General features: G+C 37.3%; 2 protein-coding genes across 3 annotated transcripts in view; one reads left to right on the plus strand and one right to left on the minus strand.

Annotated features, from left to right (window-relative positions):
• Positions 1–455: 455 nt before the first annotated feature.
• LOC110459162 (PACRG-like protein) lies at positions 456–6,901 on the minus strand. The gene is made up of 7 exons (XM_021511280.1): positions 6,226–6,901; positions 4,606–4,673; positions 3,659–3,749; positions 2,548–2,682; positions 1,646–1,753; positions 1,084–1,164; positions 456–902 (listed from the first exon to the last, which is right to left on the minus strand). Exons 1-7 carry the CDS (start codon positions 6,430–6,432, stop codon positions 846–848), a joined length of 747 nt encoding a protein of 248 aa, XP_021366955.1. The 5' UTR covers positions 6,433–6,901; the 3' UTR covers positions 456–845.
• Positions 6,902–6,973: 72 nt separating this feature from the next.
• Positions 6,974–20,017, plus strand: part of LOC110459161 (protein neuralized-like) — a 74,825-nt gene continuing 61,781 nt past the window's right edge. Inside the window, exons 1-2 of one of the 2 annotated variants that reach the window (XM_021511278.1) lie at positions 6,974–7,131; positions 8,463–8,483. In XM_021511278.1, the coding sequence (XP_021366953.1) occupies positions 7,098–7,131; positions 8,463–8,483 (55 nt within the window). In that variant the 5' untranslated portion in view covers positions 6,974–7,097. The remainder of the gene's footprint in view (positions 7,132–8,462; positions 8,484–20,017) is intronic. The other variant, XM_021511279.1, reaches the window with a different exon arrangement.

A 20,017-nucleotide genomic window follows, 5' to 3' on the forward strand; every position in this document is an offset into this window, starting at 1 on the left:
CTTGTTCTCATTTTGAAATTATGTCAATAATACTGCAGATTTCTGGGAAGCTTTGTTACAGATTCTGGATTTATTTAAGGTTACACTATACTGGAGTTAATCTCCAGTGTCCTGACCAGCTTAGATCCAATGGACAGTAACTACTTTTTCTAAACATTTTCTTCAGGTTGGTAAGTATGGATTATGAGAAGGTATTTTTACACAACTAATAAAATCTTCTGTGTAAAGTTTCGATGACTTAAATCGAGACGAGGGGGCTCAAAGACTCGCACACATCTATGACCAAGTATTGAACAAAGCGTAGCTGAATCGAGTCATTTCGGTACATAAATAACAACTATTGTACATACGCTTACAGCGTAGCCGAAATCAACATCAATTTTGTGGACAACTCGTACACAATTTACACCTTTGTGTGCATACGCTTCACTGGTCATTTGTCTGATGAAGGTGACAGTGCACATATCGAACAAGTCATCGAAACATCACACAGAAGATTTTATTGGTTGTGTAAAAAGAACTTCTCATAAAACAGTAACTACTGTTTTTAATAATCAGATCCTATCCGTTTCATCCTTATTAACTGTAATAAGTCTATTGCATAGAAAAATCAATCAACAACTGATTTCTACATACATATTTTGTTTTAAAACATAGGGAACACAAATTGTTAATTAATAAGTTCAATTACTGAAACTTTTTATAAAAAAATATCCTCCATGCTATCCTCAGCAGTCTGTGGTGTCCGTTGTGGGTCAGCTCTGAAGTGAATACATAGGTGTTGATTCGTTCAGCAAATGGGTTCTCCACAAGTGAAAACACAATTGTTGTCCTCACTACACACATCAGCCAAAGATGGAGGAATAGGTCGGAACTTTAGATTTTATTGATGGCAGTGCTTCCTAATAAAAGAAAAATTCCAACTTTAAAACAATGAAACTGAAGCCTATTTCTAAAGAACCCAATTACTTAATTTTATATAATCAAGCAGATTATATCAAATCTTATGGGCAGATCTTCAGTTATATTTACTTATCGGAAATAACTCAATATTTGGCGTGAACTTAATTCTGGTGTTCGTACCTTTCCTCCGTTTTGTTCCAGAGTCTGTAAAGCTTCTGTTATCCTGTCTCTGTGTTTCTTTTCCATCATTCTTTTAGCAATCTACAACAGGATGATTGCCAACTATAATGTGATGACATAGTTACATGAATATCTGACAAAATATATGATCGATCATGTTCAGGGGGTCGAGTAGTCAGGTGGCGTAGTGGATAGCGCAATTACCTTTCACCAAGGCGGCCTGGGTTCAAGTCCCCAATCGAGCGTTGGGTTTAATTTTGTTTTACTTGCTGATTATTTAATCTTGCATGTAACAAGCATTTTCGTTGGCTTAAAAATTTATGTTAGCACGTAAATAAATAACGTCGCCGTTTGTAACGTCGCTTTTGATTGGCTGAGATACAGCGGCGTACTAATTTCTAAGAGAAAAGAGTCCATCAATAAAAGTGGATTTCCACAGGGATTGTGTATAGTAGATTAAACTAGAAGGATTGACTTGAATATATTTATTATGTTATGGAGCTATAACACAAAAAACAGAGTGTACTCTCATCATAAACCACTGCTCCGATTTAAAACTTACAGGCACTATTAGCAGTTTGAGATGTTGATTCAGTAATGGACCGGCAACCTCACTTAGCTGTAGCAGTGCATCCAGGGCAGACTCAAATACAGATCCCTCAGCATGGCTCTGGTAATTATAATAAAAACATTTGAGAACAGAACTCTATTAATAAAGCTTTGATAAATATAAACATTCATGAATGTATCGAAAACTCTTAAACTGTTAAAGTGTTTTTGTTCAAACTTGGACCTGACTTTCTTGCACCTTAGACAGTGATATCCAATGTGATACTATGTGCTAGATATTTCTGTCCTGTCCTATCTGTATGGCACTGTTCCAAAACATTTTAGCAGGATTTTCACACAGTGATGTATTCATCTCATACAAATTACAATACATTTTTGCCATTGTTTTTTGTTGTTATATATATTGTTTTGATGTTGTTATTGATTCCTGGTGTTCTAGATAAAATATAATCTACACCGTGAAATATGTTTTTTTTCTTTGTAAGGACAAATTACCTTGTTTTCTCTGAAGCATTCAAACACATCCTTAGTAGTGAAGAGGATACTTGTGGACTATAGCAAAATGTTTTTAACTAAAAGCTGAGAGAGAAAAATCAATTACCTGAAACTGAGAAGGATTGTGTTACTCAGTCTCGGGCTAAGATTCTGTAACATCCCAACCTCAACCTCAGCTTACATCTCAGTTTGGATTATGGTACAGAATCTTAGCCCGAGAGTGGATAACCAGATCTCGCCCAGGTAATAGATTTAATTTGTCCAGGTGGACTCTAAGGTTTTATGTGTCAACAGTGACCACGCCCTACTTTAATAGTACACATTCATTTTCAACCCTATTCCTTAATGGCTCTCACGGTCATTTTATCAGCAGTGTTATGATGATGGCTCCAAACTTACCAAGGCTGCACGAACAGCTATACAGACTTTTGGCAAGATTGGCGACACTTTTCCTGTAGCACCTTCTACTTCTAGTAGCTCTTTAAATCCAGTCCTAGCCACAAACATATATGGATGCACACTCTCCTTCAAACCCTGTAACAAGTGTAAGATGATTAGTCATATTCATTGAATAACTAGCTGTAGTAAATACATTGTACAACAGGTTTTGGTGGTTGGGTGGCACAGTGGATAGGGCAATTGCCTTTCATCGATGCAAGACGGCAATGGTTTTATTCCATGATCTGTGCCGTAAAAAAGTTTTGGGTAACTTGATGCCTGACCATTAGTTTTTTTTCTCCAGGTACACCTTTTCCCTCCCAGATTAAAACTCTATGTATGCTTCCATTTGGACCAACAACAGGGATTAACATACAAATGTACAGTAAATATAAGTTGGAGCCATTGTTGTAAAATAAATAATGTTTATACATTGTATATATACATGTATATGTTGTACAACTGACGACCTACTATCAGACTTAATAAGTCAATGATGCAGAAAATTAAGGTATAATGTTGGTGTTATACTCTCAAGACATATCCACATAAAGATGTTTAGTAACTGTAGGTCTTCAAGAGCAACAGAGCAAAACGCAATACCTCTAGAAACAAAATCAATGAAGCAGAAAGTTTAGGTCACTTCGACCTAAATGATATAAAACTGAAGTTGTAGAATTAGTCTCTTAAGATGCACATAGACCTATGTCTGTTTGACTTCTACAGTTAAAGCAATAAAGCAAAGTTTAACAAAGGTGTATGACTTAGAAGAGCAGAAAAAGGGAGGCAACTCTAATAAACTATGGTACATAAAAAATATATAACAACTACATACCAGGAAACCTAACAATTAATCATTTTGCTTAAATTAATGCAAAAAATATTTTTACATTGTTAATCAAACAATTCTATGTTTGGTGTTATGTTATTTTGAACAAGAGTTTGTGATAAGCAAGTAAAGTAAATTATTTAATTGTATATCAATGAACAGAATACTTGCTGAAAACATTTTTTTTTATTTCCTCATGGATTGTTCTTTAGGATAATTACCGGGGCGGTAGGCATAATTTACCTCTGCTAAAGTAACCAGGATGGGGTCAAAAGGCACCTGCTCTGGTGAGGTGTCCCAGGCCAACTTGTGTTTGACTGATCCATGAAATAACCTAGAAAATAATTGTTATACATAATCGCATGATACAGTCACAAAATACAAAGTAACGATCATGTAAATCTGGATTTTGTATCAAAAATAAGTGATTTTTTTGTGTAAACAACCACCACTAGTCCAACTTGTAAATGCAAAGTACAAAATCATTAAATAATATATCAGGTCTGTGAATATCAAGGACTTATTTAGGTAAGACATTCCTTGGGAGACCCCAGATCACATCTGCTGTGTTTGATTTAATGATTGGTCTGTCTACCACTACATGCTGTTCAAAATCTAAATCTTGCCACCAACCAAGACCAAACCCACTTATTTATACTGCAATCAATTCTACAGATTCACACCTTCTTCAAATGGCATTGACATGGAACTGTGTTATAAATGACTTGCTGAAGTCAAGGATAAGACAACTAAGACGTAATTCATGTCTCAAGAGTCTTGTCTTCCACCTTGGTGATAAATTGAACTTCACAGGATATTTTTTCTGCTTGAAGCCATATGAAAGTATTCCCTACGGTATTGCTTTGTTGCTTGAGATAATCCAGTATATATGCTGGTATATGTTTAAATGTGAGTTTCCAGAAACCAAAGGCCATCTTCCTCTAAATCTATGTACACTGTAAAAGTCTTCATGGCAATATCAAGATAGAGTGACACCAGTCTAAATCGACACCTGAGAATTCTGATCTCCTTTTCTAATCCAACATGATGCTGTAATCCCTTTTCTTAGATAATTTATATTCAAATTAAATCTCAGCATTGCATTATGATAATCTCACAACTAGGGTACCCCTCTACAGTGTACGTACATCACAACTCATTACCTGTTATTTAAAAGTTGTTTAACTTACCGACAAGGTACCCCTCCATTGGTGTACACTGCAGCAAAAGCAGACTGATTCTTGGCTGGACTTTTGAACTGAAAAAAACAAACAAATAATGTGTTCCATCAGATTCAGGGTGAGTACCTCTATTGTTATAAGTTTATTAAGCAAAGGAAATATGTATACAACATAACTTAAGCTTGGGTAAGAACAGAACACCTTAAATAGATAAAAAAAAGTTGCCATGCCAATTCACCTTCTATTAAAGGATAACCTGTTTTCTCTTAATCTGTTGCTGAACAAACCATTTCAGCCAGCCCTGATTAAACTTTAGTCTATAAACCTGAATAAACTGATGCGCAATCTGGATTATCTATTTCTTCAGCCTGGAAATGTACATCATCATGTACGAATGATTCGTATGAACATTGGAATCCCCAAGGAGTTTTTCTTTTTCATTCCAGATTTTATAGTTGTCTGGTTGGTAAAAAAGAATACAACACGAAAGATAATTATAATAATAATAATAAAAATAATCTTTATTTATAAATATTGTCGTGTAAAGTTGCCAACAAATATCCGCTCTGTTTACATTGTCAACTACAGAAAATTTCGTTAGGAGATATATATTTTCAGTATGTATAGACTGGATTTTCAGGTTGTCATTTTACTAAATAGCCCCTTTAATCTTATATAATTAGGGGTAATTAAAATTAAAAGGCCTGAGTATTTTATATGTGGCACATGCATTTTCTTATTTTATGCAGTTATGAAGCATCAATCAATCTACAATCGATTTTAGTCAACTAAAACTGACTTTCCCCTAGCATCATAAAAGCGATCAATAAGATTTTTTGAAGCTTACAACTCACCGATGGTTTATTATGATCAAATTTAATTTATCAGAATTGCATTCCATTCATTGTCATTTAAAATTGCAGAAGCAGCTGAGCTTGCAATGGCACATAAGGATGATTTCCTTGTTAATTAATTGACAAAGTGCAACTTCAATATATAATCAGGTCCAGTACACTCTGCGGATTGAGCTATATAGCTGTAAAGGCCTATAATATAATAGCTCTATTGACCTATATCTGAAATAGGTCTTTTGAGCCATTTTCAAGCGATTTTCTTTTATAAGGAAAATGAAAAAAAAGTTGCTTTAAAAAGAAGATTGTATCATTAGGTTGATAACAAAAGACATTAAACATAAGTATTCTTTTTAAAAAATCGGAATTTTTTATATATGAAAAATGAAAATAAACATCTTTAACTGTATGCTTATTTTTGTAGTCAACATTATGATAAACCTTATTGATTTATTCGACTTCGCTATAATTTAATGAAAATTGAAATCTGAGAAAGTATAGCTCAATACAGCTAGAATTTATAGGTGAATATAGCTATGTAGGTCTTGATACCTATACTATATAGCTCAATCGGCAGAGTGTACTTGACCTGATTCAGTACCTTGAAAGTGTATACGGTATTAGAATGTGTATTTATAAACACAGGATAAAAAGTGTTGTAATAATATATAATTTACCTATATTATATATACATATGTATATAGATGTATTATTAATAAAAAATATTACAATTTTATCACTCAAAATCCTCAAATCAGGCCCCTGTAGTTATACTTACTGGGTCAACTGTTTTTGGGTTTAATTTAGCTGACGGTCTTGGGTGAGCAGCAGTTAGTTTCCCTATGGAACTATCAGAGGAACAGGTCAGGGAGCCCTTTTTGCCAGCTTTCCCAGCACTTGAGGGAGTTGTTTTTCTGCTCCCTGTGGCACTGCCCCTTCCTGTTCCCGATCTGGAATAGGCACTGCTTGGAGCTGAACTAGCCATCTGCAGACCGGACTTCTCCAAGAATCTTTGGAGTGTTTAAAGAGGGGAGTGTGTTTTTTTCAAAGATGTTTACGTTTAAGTTACATGCATGTTCACTTATAACTGTAAAATATACACAATTTCAATATCAAGACAACACGCGTCTGAATACCCACTTATTCACACTAATCGGGACATCTGCAGTCATGAACTCAATCTATTAAATCTGTAACTTTCCAAAACAGCATCTTCAAACCTGTTTTTGAAAGTTTATCATCAAAACTTCACCTCATGGGCTCTTGCATGTCTTGGTGAGTCTGACACGAATATTCGGAATAAAATAGACACATTTGCGTTCGTGATTTTGGTAAAACTATTGTTTCAAAAAGTCAGTCAAATGTATGAAATTAATACAGCTCACATTCCTACTATAAACTGCTGATTGTCAGACGAATTGTTGGACCAACATCAGGAAAACCGGAAATGTGGAATTTATGTTTTTAGCGGCCTAAGCGACGAAATATTTTTTTCAATGATTTCAGCGATTCACCTCTCGAGACCAAAACCGGAACTTCCGCCTTTAGTTAAAATACCTTTGCACTCGAAAACAATTACAAATTCTTTAGATTTTGTAAATACTCAGCGAAATGTGCAAGCTGAATGAGTCGTGAGAAACGCATACCGGTATGGGAAACCACGGTTCCAGCCAAGGTGGAAAAGGTAAGTCAATATATTACAGCATACCTGGAGGTGTCTCATGTTCGCGATCGTTTTGACACTGTCACTTTCCCGACTGGCGACTGTCAAGGATGTATCACTTTCACTTCAATCTCGGGTGGGTGTCACCTGTCACAAAACAGTTGTCTGTTTTCTAATATGTAAAAAGAAAAGAAAAATATCGTACTTTATAAATTTGCGAATTTTCTCTTTTGTCTTTTCCTATTTTAAGGAATGACAGTTACAGAATAAAGAGTATTTTTTTTATTGTAGCTAAAATTTCAATACACAGGTACATAGAAAATACATTTTGTTTTATATAATATGCTGTATCCGACATATACAGTGAGCTATTTCATATGTGCACACCATATTCTTTTTAACACAGCATCCAGACGGTATGAATTAAATTGTCGTATGTCTGCCCTAAATTGAGTCATTATCAAAGTATACATATGTTCATGTGCTGTAAGCATTAAACTTTAAAGGTCGGCTCTGAAATGTTAAACAGACCTATTGATGTAATAATGTCTGAGCAGGGAGGTATCCTGGGACACTTGAGAATAAAACACTGGCTTTGTTTTAATACATGTAATTATATAAAATATGTTATTTCAAAAGTGTTTACTACTAACTCTTCGCATTTAATTTATTAATAAAACAGAATACGCAGCTCCATTGCCATAGGTACAAGTATTTTGTAGTATTTTTTTTTAACATCCTAATCAATTATATAAAAGTTTCCTATACTGTCTCATGTATCAGTGTAAGTTTAAGCTTTCATGAAAATTGCAACCTATAGCAATAGTATATATTTAGATCTGTTTCATATTGTAGTTTTAATTTAAATAGATTGAAACATCAGTCCTATAAAGTTTTACATTTGGAGATATTTTTTTATTAAATTTTTGAACTATTTAAAAAGATGAATTAGCGTCGCAGAACCGGACAGTTCATATTGTTAGAGTTTCCAAACAACTTCTGTACTGTTGCATCTGCAATGTAAATCACAGGTATAAACCAGCAATAATCAATATTGATAAATGGGTGTTTTCCTTTTTAAAACATCTGTCTAATATTTTATCTACAATGTAGCATGCAACTAACTGTTCATAATTACATTACATAAATACTATGTCTTTTGGTTTTCCTAATTGAGTATCTATAGTACTTGCAAAAATTGCTTTGTCAACAGCACAACATCTACCTGTCTGTAATATTTTGAATTATGATTGAGAATTTAAATAAAACTTTAACATTCTAGATTGAATAATGTACACTGTAGTGTAGCTCAAAGATAGTTCACCCAATAATTGCTTCAAATTCAATTCCAGTTAAACACAGAAAGTCAGAGGGTAAGTTGTAAACATTTCTGTATTTCTGTATTCACCTAAGCAACTTTATCTCACATATATTTACTAAAACCAATTTATAAATACAAATTTCAATCTTTATACTAATATTTTTTGGAAATATCTATAAATTTCTTTTCACCTCCTTCACTTTCAACACAGGAAATTAATGAGATTCTCATGCATAGGCATATTATAAAATTTCTATCTTTGTTATTAAGTTACAGTAAGAGTTTTGCTTGGCCAGAATAGTTCTATTACTTTTATATATATAATAATACATGTAGCTAGTGTTTCCTACAGAATAAAAAAGGGCACTATACAAAAGATAGTTGTAAGATACACATCATAGGTTTTCATGGTAACCAACCAGGCTTCTTCTCTCTCTTCCTTCTCCAGATGTGTACAATTTTATATTTCAAGTATACATACGTACTAACCTGCGGACAGACTTTGCAAAATTCCACAAGTTCAAGATATATTTTGAGTAATGTTTCATTATGTATAACTGAACATTTCGTAAAATGACATAGTTCAGGAAAATTCCATCATATATATATATAGCATTCCTCTGTGACCAGCAAGAAATGGACTATGGAAAACCATGTTCTCAACAGAATGCACCGTGTTATTGTTTAATCAAGTTTACTTGATTTTTTTTAAAAGTCTGCAATATATCCTATATGTATTGCAATGTCAAAATATTAGCAATATACTCAACCCAAAAATACAATAATTAATTGACGAAACTACTTGTGCTAAAGCCAGCATCTTCCTTTACCAGTTTCTTTATCAGCATCTTTCATTTCTTCTGTACATGTATATGTATGTACTGTCATTTAAGCTCTAAAATGAAACCTGTGATTATACAAATGTACCAGTAAGTTTATTATATTCAACCCCATTGAATTTGGGGACACAGATATTTGAGTCCTAGACACACCTTTCCCCTGTATATGTGGTACTCACCAACTTTTTGAGAACCTATTTATGTTGTGATGGGACTCATCATCTTAATTTTTAAAAAAGATGTCCAGGTCGACCCAACTTAAAAAAAGTCGCTGTGCCCCAAAACGTGTGACATAATACATTTGGTGTGTTGTTTGGACCTCCGAAACTATCATTCTACCTTTCCATTATAAAATCTTGACAACCGAGTAATGCATGAATCACAGTCACGTGTATCTCTCATTGAACTCTGCTACCTGTGTGGTATAGTTATCTTGTCCTACGAAACGGACACCAGTAAAACTTAAACGTTTACCAAAGTTAAACAACGGTGTTGTGTGACTGATAAATGCACCTGTATGAGAGGTAGCTATATATATAGAGAGAGAGAGACATCTATGAGAGGTAGCTATATAGAGGATGTGTGTATTTTTTTATTTGGAGGGTGGAGGTAGTTGGATGGGTCACTTCAAAAACCTGTTGTTAGGATATTTGGGGAAATCATCAAAAGTTCAATTTTGTCGAGAGGATTATATAATAAATTTTTGTAAACTGTTTGATACAAGGAACAAGAGTGGAAACGGAAAGACAATTGAAGTATGATGTAGTGTCCACATCTTGAGTCATTATGTTATATGCAGCATCATCCCTTGTCAAAGGATTTCAACTTGGTATAAATGAAGTATATCATATCTCCTTGCAGGGTGGGGCATGGCACAATGGGGAAATTTTATTTTAACTTATTTGAAAGTCTAACTGCTCCTAATTATAAACAGTGGATGGACATATTTTAACCTTTAGCATGTAATTGACCTTCTAGAAAAAAGTAGTTGTGCATAGCTTGGTGGAAGACTGATTAGTGACTATAGTGCAGCAAAAAATAGGTACGAGGAGAAACAGTTGAAAATTCACCCATCAAGTGTGACTTTCGTGAGCTTTTATTATAGGTCTCATAATGTAGATTTGAATGTGTGTTAATCTCATTTGCACATGTATCTTTAATGTGTATTAATATACATGTATTCTTCTTTTCTATAGTTTACAATTGTAGCCAGCCAGTAGTTAAATCAAATGCAAAAGAATCGTACACTGTACTTTAAAATACATTTACAGATCATTTACATAGTAATTGGATAGCTAAAAAACCTTAACGTAGGTCAAACCAATTCTTATATTTGTCCCCTGGAAATTATGTGCTTTACTGTGCAAATATATGTATGCAACTACACTTATATATATATATATATATATATATATATGCCAATATAAACGTAGAATGCCCCAAATGGCCATTTTGGGTATAAACACTTATGGCTTACACTTGTATCATATGTATATATTGGTAATGCAGTTAGTGTTCTTACAAGTACTTATCAACTCCTTAAGGGATTCTAATTGGTCAAAGCCGTGTTACAGCCACTGGTGTAGTCGTCTTTAGAAGAAAAACAGATACCTATATACACTGGTACTGTCAGTGATTTTTGGGGCACAGATATTTGAGTACTGGACTCAAATTTTTCTTGTGGGCTCATGATCACCCACATTTTTAGAACCCAAGCATCTCTTGGTAATGATATTTATACCACATTTTAAAAATGCATGGTGTACATGTTCAGAAATCACCGACAGACTTTAGCTAGATCTGTGTTCTACTTTACAGATGCAGCTTACAGAAGTATTCATGGGCATTGCTGTAAACTGATGGGCATGTTATTGAATTGTTTTAAATGATTTCCTGATTTCAAAAGTAATTAAGAATTGTTACTATGAGCTAGATCTGTCTTCTCTACAATGTTTCCAATCATGTGATCACTTATGTTGGGGCTCCTCAAAGCCGAAACTGCAACACACTTTTGATAGAAAACGTTTGTAAAGTTGTAATTTTTCAGGTCTGTTACATAGCTTTTTGATAGTCAGTAATTATACCAGTATCCTGTTCTTGTTTAAGACCTGCGAACACGCTACACACTACCAATATTATAACTATTTTCAGATGGTTTATTTAAATATACACATATGAACCACATACGTATTACCTGTACCTGGCTTTCAGGCAGCAGATGTGTAGCATATGTTCAAGATTTCATAATAATTTATAATCAGAACATAAAATAGGCTAGTAGGTAACAACAGATTTTAACCCCGGAAGCCTGCTATCAGCGATTGCAAAATTTTGCATTACCGGTATACGTTTTTGGCTCAAACATTGTACTTTTTTTTATACCCCAGGGCTCCTCTCAGGATTTTCAACAATTAATGCAGCAGACATTTGTCACATCATTATGCAATAATTAATATTGAGTTTGATACTTAATTTAGCTAGGATTAGAATGTTATTTTCTGGTAAACAGTACTTGTCATGTACATCTAAGTTGAATAGAGATAGCTGCTGTTTACTCTGATCCACCATGAAATGGGGACGAATATAGCATATTGCACACATATGTCCATCCTGCCATACAAATATTGCCAGTACTTACATGAGCTATATATAGCTAGGAGCTTGAGATAATACTAATAAAAAAGAAATACAACATTTATATAGCGCCCTTTTTAATTTGTAAAATTACTCTAAAGCGCTTTACAACATACATGTATGGATAATAGTAATAGTTATAATTGTGAAACAAAAACAAAGGCTTACAATCACTTTTATACATCTAAGCAAGCAATGTGCACATAATTGAACAAATAAAGGGTGGTATTTTACATGATGTCTTTGCAGAGACCCTAAAATGCAGACGTGAAGAGGTGTCCTTCTTGAATTTGGCCAGGGTATTTGACTTTCTAAATCACTAAGATGTGGCTTAATATACAGTGAAATGCAACAGATACATTCAATCAGATCCTATATATATAATGGACTATTGTATATTAGGACTATTTTTGTGTGCAAGAACAAAGAGTTTATCAGATAAACATATAAGTTTTGAGATTGGTGTTCTGTCCATTTCCACTCTTACACCTTCACTTTTCATTTTATTGTAATAAAACTTATAGTATAAGAGTATAAGTATTCATGCACCCTATGTAAATACCTGTTATAGCATGTTCATATACATCTGAATGACAGGGTCATATATATATAAATATCTTAAGGTCAATGCAAAGTCACTGTTATTATAAAAAGAAATTTATTGTCATCGTTCTATCTTCATTTCTCTGATATGGATGAAACTAAAGAAAAATGTTTGATACACAATATTCTTAACAAGTTCAGTGTAGGAATGTAATGGATGCACCATTATAGTGTCATTGTACATGTGATATCAGAACACAATACTCTAAACAAGTTCAGTGTAGGAGAGTAATGAATGTACCATTATAGTGTCATTGTACATGTGATATCAGAAAAGTGATTCATTCGGTTACACATAAAAGTTTGTAACTGTGATAAAAACTGGGGTCCCTAGCACTTATTTTTACATATTATTTTGCTTAATCATTGTGTCCATCTTAACTTTCGTTTCTGGAGATTTATAATTTTGGAATCCAAAAGGACTGATCTTTCTAACTCTTCGATGCATAGATGTGCAATAGGAATTTTAAGAAGTTTCTAAGGTCAAGGTCACGATACATGTACAAACCGTTGGGGGTATACATTCCTTATATTGGAATAAAAATAACTAATTTTAAATTTGACATGACGATACACTATTATATTTAGATTTGATATTCTGACCATTACACTATAATATTTAGATATGCAAATTTTGAAGGTCAAGAGAAGTCCATGAAGCTGATGATATATTTATATATAGTTTTCAAATATTGTAATTCATTTTGGAAAAGACTAATTAAAGCTTAATAAGATCATAAGATTTTTAAATGTACTTTTATATTTGTATGTGTTTATTGTTGTCTAAATTTCTAAAAGAAACAAATTGATTAAAGCCATGTTATGGATATAATGAAATTGAATTACACCTATATAGTAATTAAGTTATCTTATCATTGTATAAAGCTGATACCATCTATCACTGGCATGGGAATATTATCTATAAATAGAATGACTTTCATGTCGGCTATTATGATCATTGGGGCAGTATAGTTGAATTCATAATGAATCAATTCATATCAAAGCCATCATTTCTGTTAAAGAAATCAATATTTTTCATTTTTCCATAAAAGTTTCAGTGACTGTTATTGGTTATCTGCAAGTTTTGACGTTTATTAAATGTTTGTTTCAAGCCTAGGAAGTAATCAATGCCTGTAGATTTGAATTTTGCCTGTTAGACTTCAGGTCACAGTGTAGGACTAGGGCTTATGTAGAACTGATCACAGTGTAGGACAGGGACGTATGTAGAACTGATCACAGTGTAGGACAGGGACCTACGTAGAACTGATCACAGTGTAGGACTGGGACGTATGTAGAACCGATCACAATGTAGGACAGGGACGTATGTAGAACTGATCACATTGTAGGACTGGGACGTATGTAGAACTGATCACAGGGTAGGACTAGAACGGATGTAGAACTGATCACAGTGTAGGACAGGGAGCTATGTAGAACTGATCACAGTGTAGGACTAGAACGTATCTAGAACTGATCACAGTGTAGGACAGGGACCTACGTAGAACTGATCACAGTGTAGGACTGGGAAGTATGTAGTACTGATCACAGTGTAGGACTAGGGCATATGTAGAACTGATCACAGTGTAGGACTAGGGCGTATGTAGAACTGATCACAGGGTAGGACTAGAACGGATGTAGAACTGATCACAGTGTAGGACAGGGACCTACGTAGAACTGATCACAGTGTAGGACTGGGACGTATGTAGAACCGATCACAATGTAGGACAGGGACGTATGTAGAACTGATCACAGTTTAGGACTGGGACGTATGTAGAACTGATCACCGTGTAGGACTGGGACGTATGTAGAACTGATCACAGGGTAGGACTAGAACGGATGTAGAACTGATCACAGTGTAGGACAGGGAGCTATGTAGAACTGATCACAGTGTAGGACTAGGGCTTATGTAGAAATGATCACAGTGTAGGACAGGGACGTATGTAGAACTGATCACATTGTAGGACTGGGACGTATGTAGAACTGATCACAGGGTAGGACTAGAACGGATGTAGAACTGATCACAGTGTAGGACAGGGAGCTATGTAGAACTGATCACAGTGTAGGACTGGGACGTTTGTAGAACTGATCACAGTGTAGGACTAGGGCTTATGTAGAAATGATCACAGTGTAGGACAGGGACGTATGTAGAACTGATCACAGTGCAGGACTAGAACGTATGTAGAACTGATCACAGTGTAGGACAGGGACCTATGTAGAACTGATCACAGTGTAGGACTGGGAAGTATGTAGAACTGATCACAGTGTAGGACTGGGACGTGTGTAGAACTGATCACAGTGTAGGACTAGGGCATATGTAGAACTGATCACACTGTAGGACTAGGGCGTATGTAGAACTGATCACACTGTAGGACAGGGACATCTGTAGAACTGATCACAGTGTAGGACTAGGACCTATGTAGAACTGATCACAGTGTAGGACTGGGAAGTATGTAGAACTGATCACAGAGTAGGACTAGGGCATATGTAGAACTGATCACACTGTAGGACTAGGGCGTACGTAGAACTGATCACAGTGTAGGACTAGGGCGTATGTAGAACTGATCACAGTGTAGGACAGGGAGCTATGTAGAACTGATCACAGTGTAGGACTATGATGTATGTAGAACTGATCTCAGTGTAGTACTGGGACGTATGTAGAACTGATCACAGTGGAGGACTAGGGCGGATTTAGAACTGATCACAGTGTAGGACTGGGACGTATGTAAAACTGATCACAGTGTAGGACATGGACGTATGTAGAACTGATCACAGTGTAGTACTGGGATGTATGTAGAACTGATCACAGTTTAGGACTGGGACGTATGTAGAACTGATCACAGTGGAGGACTAGGGCGGATTTAGAACTGATCACAGTGTAGGACTGGGACGTGTGTAGAACTGATCACACTGTAGGACTAGGGCGTACGTAGAACTGATCACAGTGTAGGACTAGGGCGTATCTAGAACTGATCACAGTGTAGGACAGGGACCTACGTAGAACTGATCACAGTGTAGGACTGGGACGTATGTAAAACTAATCACAGTGTAGGACTGGGACGTATGTAGAACTGATCACAGTGGAGGACTAGGGCGGATTTAGAACTGATCACAGTGTAGGACTGGGACGTGTGTAGAACTGATCACACTGTAGGACTAGGGCGTATGTAGAACTAATCACAGTGTAGGACTGGGACGTGTGTAGAACTGATCACAGTGTAGGACTGGGAAGTATGTAGTACTGATCACAGTGTAGGACTAGGGCATATGTAGAACTGATCACACTGTAGGACTAGGGCGTACGTAGAACTGATCACAGTGTAGGACTAGGGCGTATGTAGAACTGATCACACTGTAGGACAGGGACATCTGTAGAACTGATCACAGTGTAGGACTAGGGCTTATGTAGAACTGATCACAGTGTAGGACTGGAATGTATGTAAAACTGATCACAGTGTAGGACTGGGAAGTATGTAGAACTGATCACAGAGTAGGACTAGGGCATATGTAGAACTGATCACACTGTAGGACTAGGGCGTATGTAGAACTAATCACAGTGTAGGACTGGGACGTGTGTAGAACTGATCACACTGTAGGACTAGGGCGTATGTAGAACTAATCACAGTGTAGGACTGGGACGGGTGTAGAACTGATCACAGTGTAGGACTAGGGCATATGTAGAACTGATCACAGTGTAGGACTGGACGGATGTAGAAATGATCACAGTGTAGGACAGGGACGTATGTAGAACTGATCGCAGTGTAGGACTGGGACGTATGTAGAACTGATCCCAGTGTAGGACTAGGACGTATGTAGAACTGATCACACTGTAGGACAGGGACATCTGTAGAACTGATCACAGTGTAGGACTATAACTAAGGACGTATGTAGAACTGATCACAGTGTAGGACTAGGACGTATGCAGAACTGATCACAGTGCAGGACTGGGACGTATGTAGAGCTGATCACACTGTAGGACTAGGGAGTATGTAGAACTGATCACAATGTAGGACTAGGGCGTAGGTAGAACTGATCACAGTGTCGGACAGGGACGTATGTAGAACTGATCCCAGTGTAGGACTACGGCGTATGTAGAACTGATCCCAGTGTAGGACTACGGCGTATGTAGAACTGATCCCAGTGTAGGACTACGGCGTATGTAGAACTGATCACAGAGTAGGACTGGGACGTGTGTAGAACTGATAACAGTGTAGGACTAGGACGTATGAAGAACTGATCACCGTGTAGGACTAGGACGTATGCAGAACTGATCACAGTGTAGGCACAGGACGTATGTAGACCTGATCACAGTGTAGGACAGGGAGGGACATCTGTAGAACTGATCACTGTAGAACTGATCACAGTGGAGGACTGGGACGTATGTAGAACAGATCACAGTGTAGGACTGGACGGATGTAGAAATGATCACAGTGTAGGACAGGGACGTATGTCGAACTGATCACAGTGTAGGGCTAGGGCGTATGTAGAACTGGTCACAGTGAAGGACAGGGACATATGTAGAGCTGATCACAGTGTAGGACAGGGACGTATGATCACAGTGTAGGACTGGGACGGGTGTAGAACTGATCACAGTGTCGGACAGGGACGTATGTAGAAATGATCACAGTGTAGGACTGGACGGATGTAGAAATGATCACAGTGTAGGACAGGGACGTATGTCGAACTGATCACAGTGTAGGGCTAGGGCGTATGTAGAACTAATCACAATGTAGGACTAGGGCGTATGGAGAACTGATCACAGTGGAGGACTGGGACGTATGTAGAACAGATCACAGTGTAGGACTGGGGCGTATGTAGAACTGATTACAGTGTAGGACTAGGATGTGTGTAGAACTGATCACACTGTAGGACTAGGGAGTATGAAGAACTGATCACAGAGTAGGACTGGGCTGTATGTAGAACTGATCACGCTGTAGGACAGGGACATCTGTAGAACTGATCACTGTAGAACTGATCACAGTTTAGGACTATAACTAAGGACGTATGTAGAATTGATCACAGTGTAGGACTAGAACGTCTGTAGAACTGATCACAGTGTGGGACTAGGATGTATGTAGAAGTGATCACAGTGGAGGACTGGGACATATGTACAACAGATCACAGTGTAGGACTGGAATGTATGTAGAACTGATCACAATGTAGGACAGGGACGTATGATCACAGTGTAGGACTGGACGGATGTAGAAATGATCACAGTGTAGGACTAAGACGTATGTAGAACTGATCCCAGTGTAGGACTAGGACGTATGACGTGTGTAGAACTGATCACACTGTAGGACTAGCGCGTATGTAGAACTGATCACCGTGTAGGACTAGGACGTATGACGTGTGTAGAACTGATCACAGTGGAGGACTAGGATGTATGTAGAACTAATCACAGTGTAGGACTGGGGCGTATGTAGAACTGATAACAGTGTAGGACTGGGATGGATGTAGAACTGATCACAGTCTAGGACTGGGACGTATGTAGAAATGATCACAGTGTAGGACAGGGACGTATGTCGAACTGATCACAGTGTAGGGCTAGGATGTATGTAGAACTGACCACAGTGTAGGACTGGGACGTATGTGGAACTGATCACAGTGTAGGGCTAGGGCGTATGTAGAACTGGTCACAGTGAAGGACAGGGACATATGTAGAGCTGATCACAGTGTAGGACAGGGACGTATGTCGAACTGATCACAGTGTAGGGCTAGGATGTATGTAGAACTGCTCACAGTGTAGGACTGGGATGGATGTAGAACTGATCACAGTCTAGGACTGGGACGTATGTAAAACTGATCACAGTGTAGGACAGGGACGTATGATCACAGTGTAGGACTGGGGCGTATGGAGAACTGATCACAGTGGAGGACAGGGACATATGTAGTGTAGGACTAGGACGTATGTAGAAATGATCACAGTGTAGGACTGGAATGTATGTAAAATTAATCAAAGTGTAGGACTGGGACGTGTGTAGAACTGCTCACAGTGAAGGACTAGGGCGCATGTAGAACTGATCACAGTACTGATCACAGTGTAGGACTGGGGCGTATGGAGAACTGATCACAGTGGAGGACTATAACTAAGGACGTATGTAGAACTAATCACAATGTAGGACTAGGGCGTAGGTAGAACTGATCACAGTGTGGGACTAGGATGTATGTAGAACAGATCACAGTGTAGGACTGGGCCGTATGTAGAACTGATCACCGTGTAGGACTAGGACGTATGCAGAACTGATCACAGTGTAGTACTGGGAAGGATGTAGAACTGATCACAGTACTGATCACAGTGTAGGACTCAGTGTAGGACTATAACTAAGGACGTATGTAGAATTGATCACAGTGTAGGACTAAGACGTATGTAGAACTGATCACGCTGTAGGACAGGGACATCTGTAGAACTGAACACAGTGTAGGACTATAACTAAGGACGTATGTAGAATTGATCACAGTGTAGGACTATGTAGAACTGATCACAGAGTAGGACTGGGATGTATGTAGAGCTGATCACACTGTAGGACTAGGGCGTATGGAGAACTGATCACCGTGTAGGACTAGGACGTATCTAGAACTGATCACAGTGTAGGGCTAGAACACTAGGACGTATGTAGAGCTGATCACAGTGTAGGACAGGGACATATGTAGAGCTGATCACAGTGTAGGACTAGGATGAATGTAGAACTGATCACAGTATAGGACTAGGACGTATGTAGAAATGATCACAGTGTAGGACAGGGACGTATGTCGAACTGATCACAGTGTAGGCACAGGACGTATGTAGACCTGATCACAGTGTAGGACTAGGGCGTATGTAGAACTGATCACAGTGAAGGACAGGGACATATGTAGAAATGATGAAAGTCTGCAGCTGGGATGTATATTTTAAGGCATTCATGTGAGTTGCAGTTACTCCAGTCACTTTACTCATTACTGATTAGCATATATCGTAGCTATGGAAAGTATACACGGTAAAAAATGTTTCACATTGTTTTTGGCGTGGCAATCAAGCTAAAGCAGTTGACAAATGTCAGATGATCATGCTTTGTATCACATTTGTTGGGCATTGAAGTATGGATTAAACCTTTAAAATTAAGATACATTTATGGATACAGGAAAAAATCATATAAACAACAATAGCATTTTTCGTGAAGCCAGTGGTCAATTTCTGCTTGACTGGCTACTTTCACCCAGTTGAGAAGTCACATTGTTTTTCAAGAAACTGTTGTCCAGATAACTGGTTTATGTGTTTTGTGAGGCACAGGAGTCTAGTGGTAGGACGCTGGACTCGTAACCATAGGGTCATAGGTTTGAATCCTGTCATGACACTGTTGTATCCTTGAACAAGATACCTTACTCCGCTTGTTCCAGTCTACTTAGCTGTAAATGAGTACGTGGTTGGGCAGCGCTGGAATTGTTGAATGCTAGCTGTTAGCGCCGAAATGACATCACCAGCTATACGTATGCTCCGCAGGAAGTTGAGAAAGATATTGGCTGGTTGCAAAGGCCGAAT

Source organism: Mizuhopecten yessoensis, unplaced genomic scaffold, assembly GCF_002113885.1.
Source record: "Mizuhopecten yessoensis strain PY_sf001 unplaced genomic scaffold, ASM211388v2 scaffold9977, whole genome shotgun sequence".
Taxonomy (NCBI): Eukaryota; Metazoa; Mollusca; class Bivalvia; order Pectinida; family Pectinidae; genus Mizuhopecten; species Mizuhopecten yessoensis.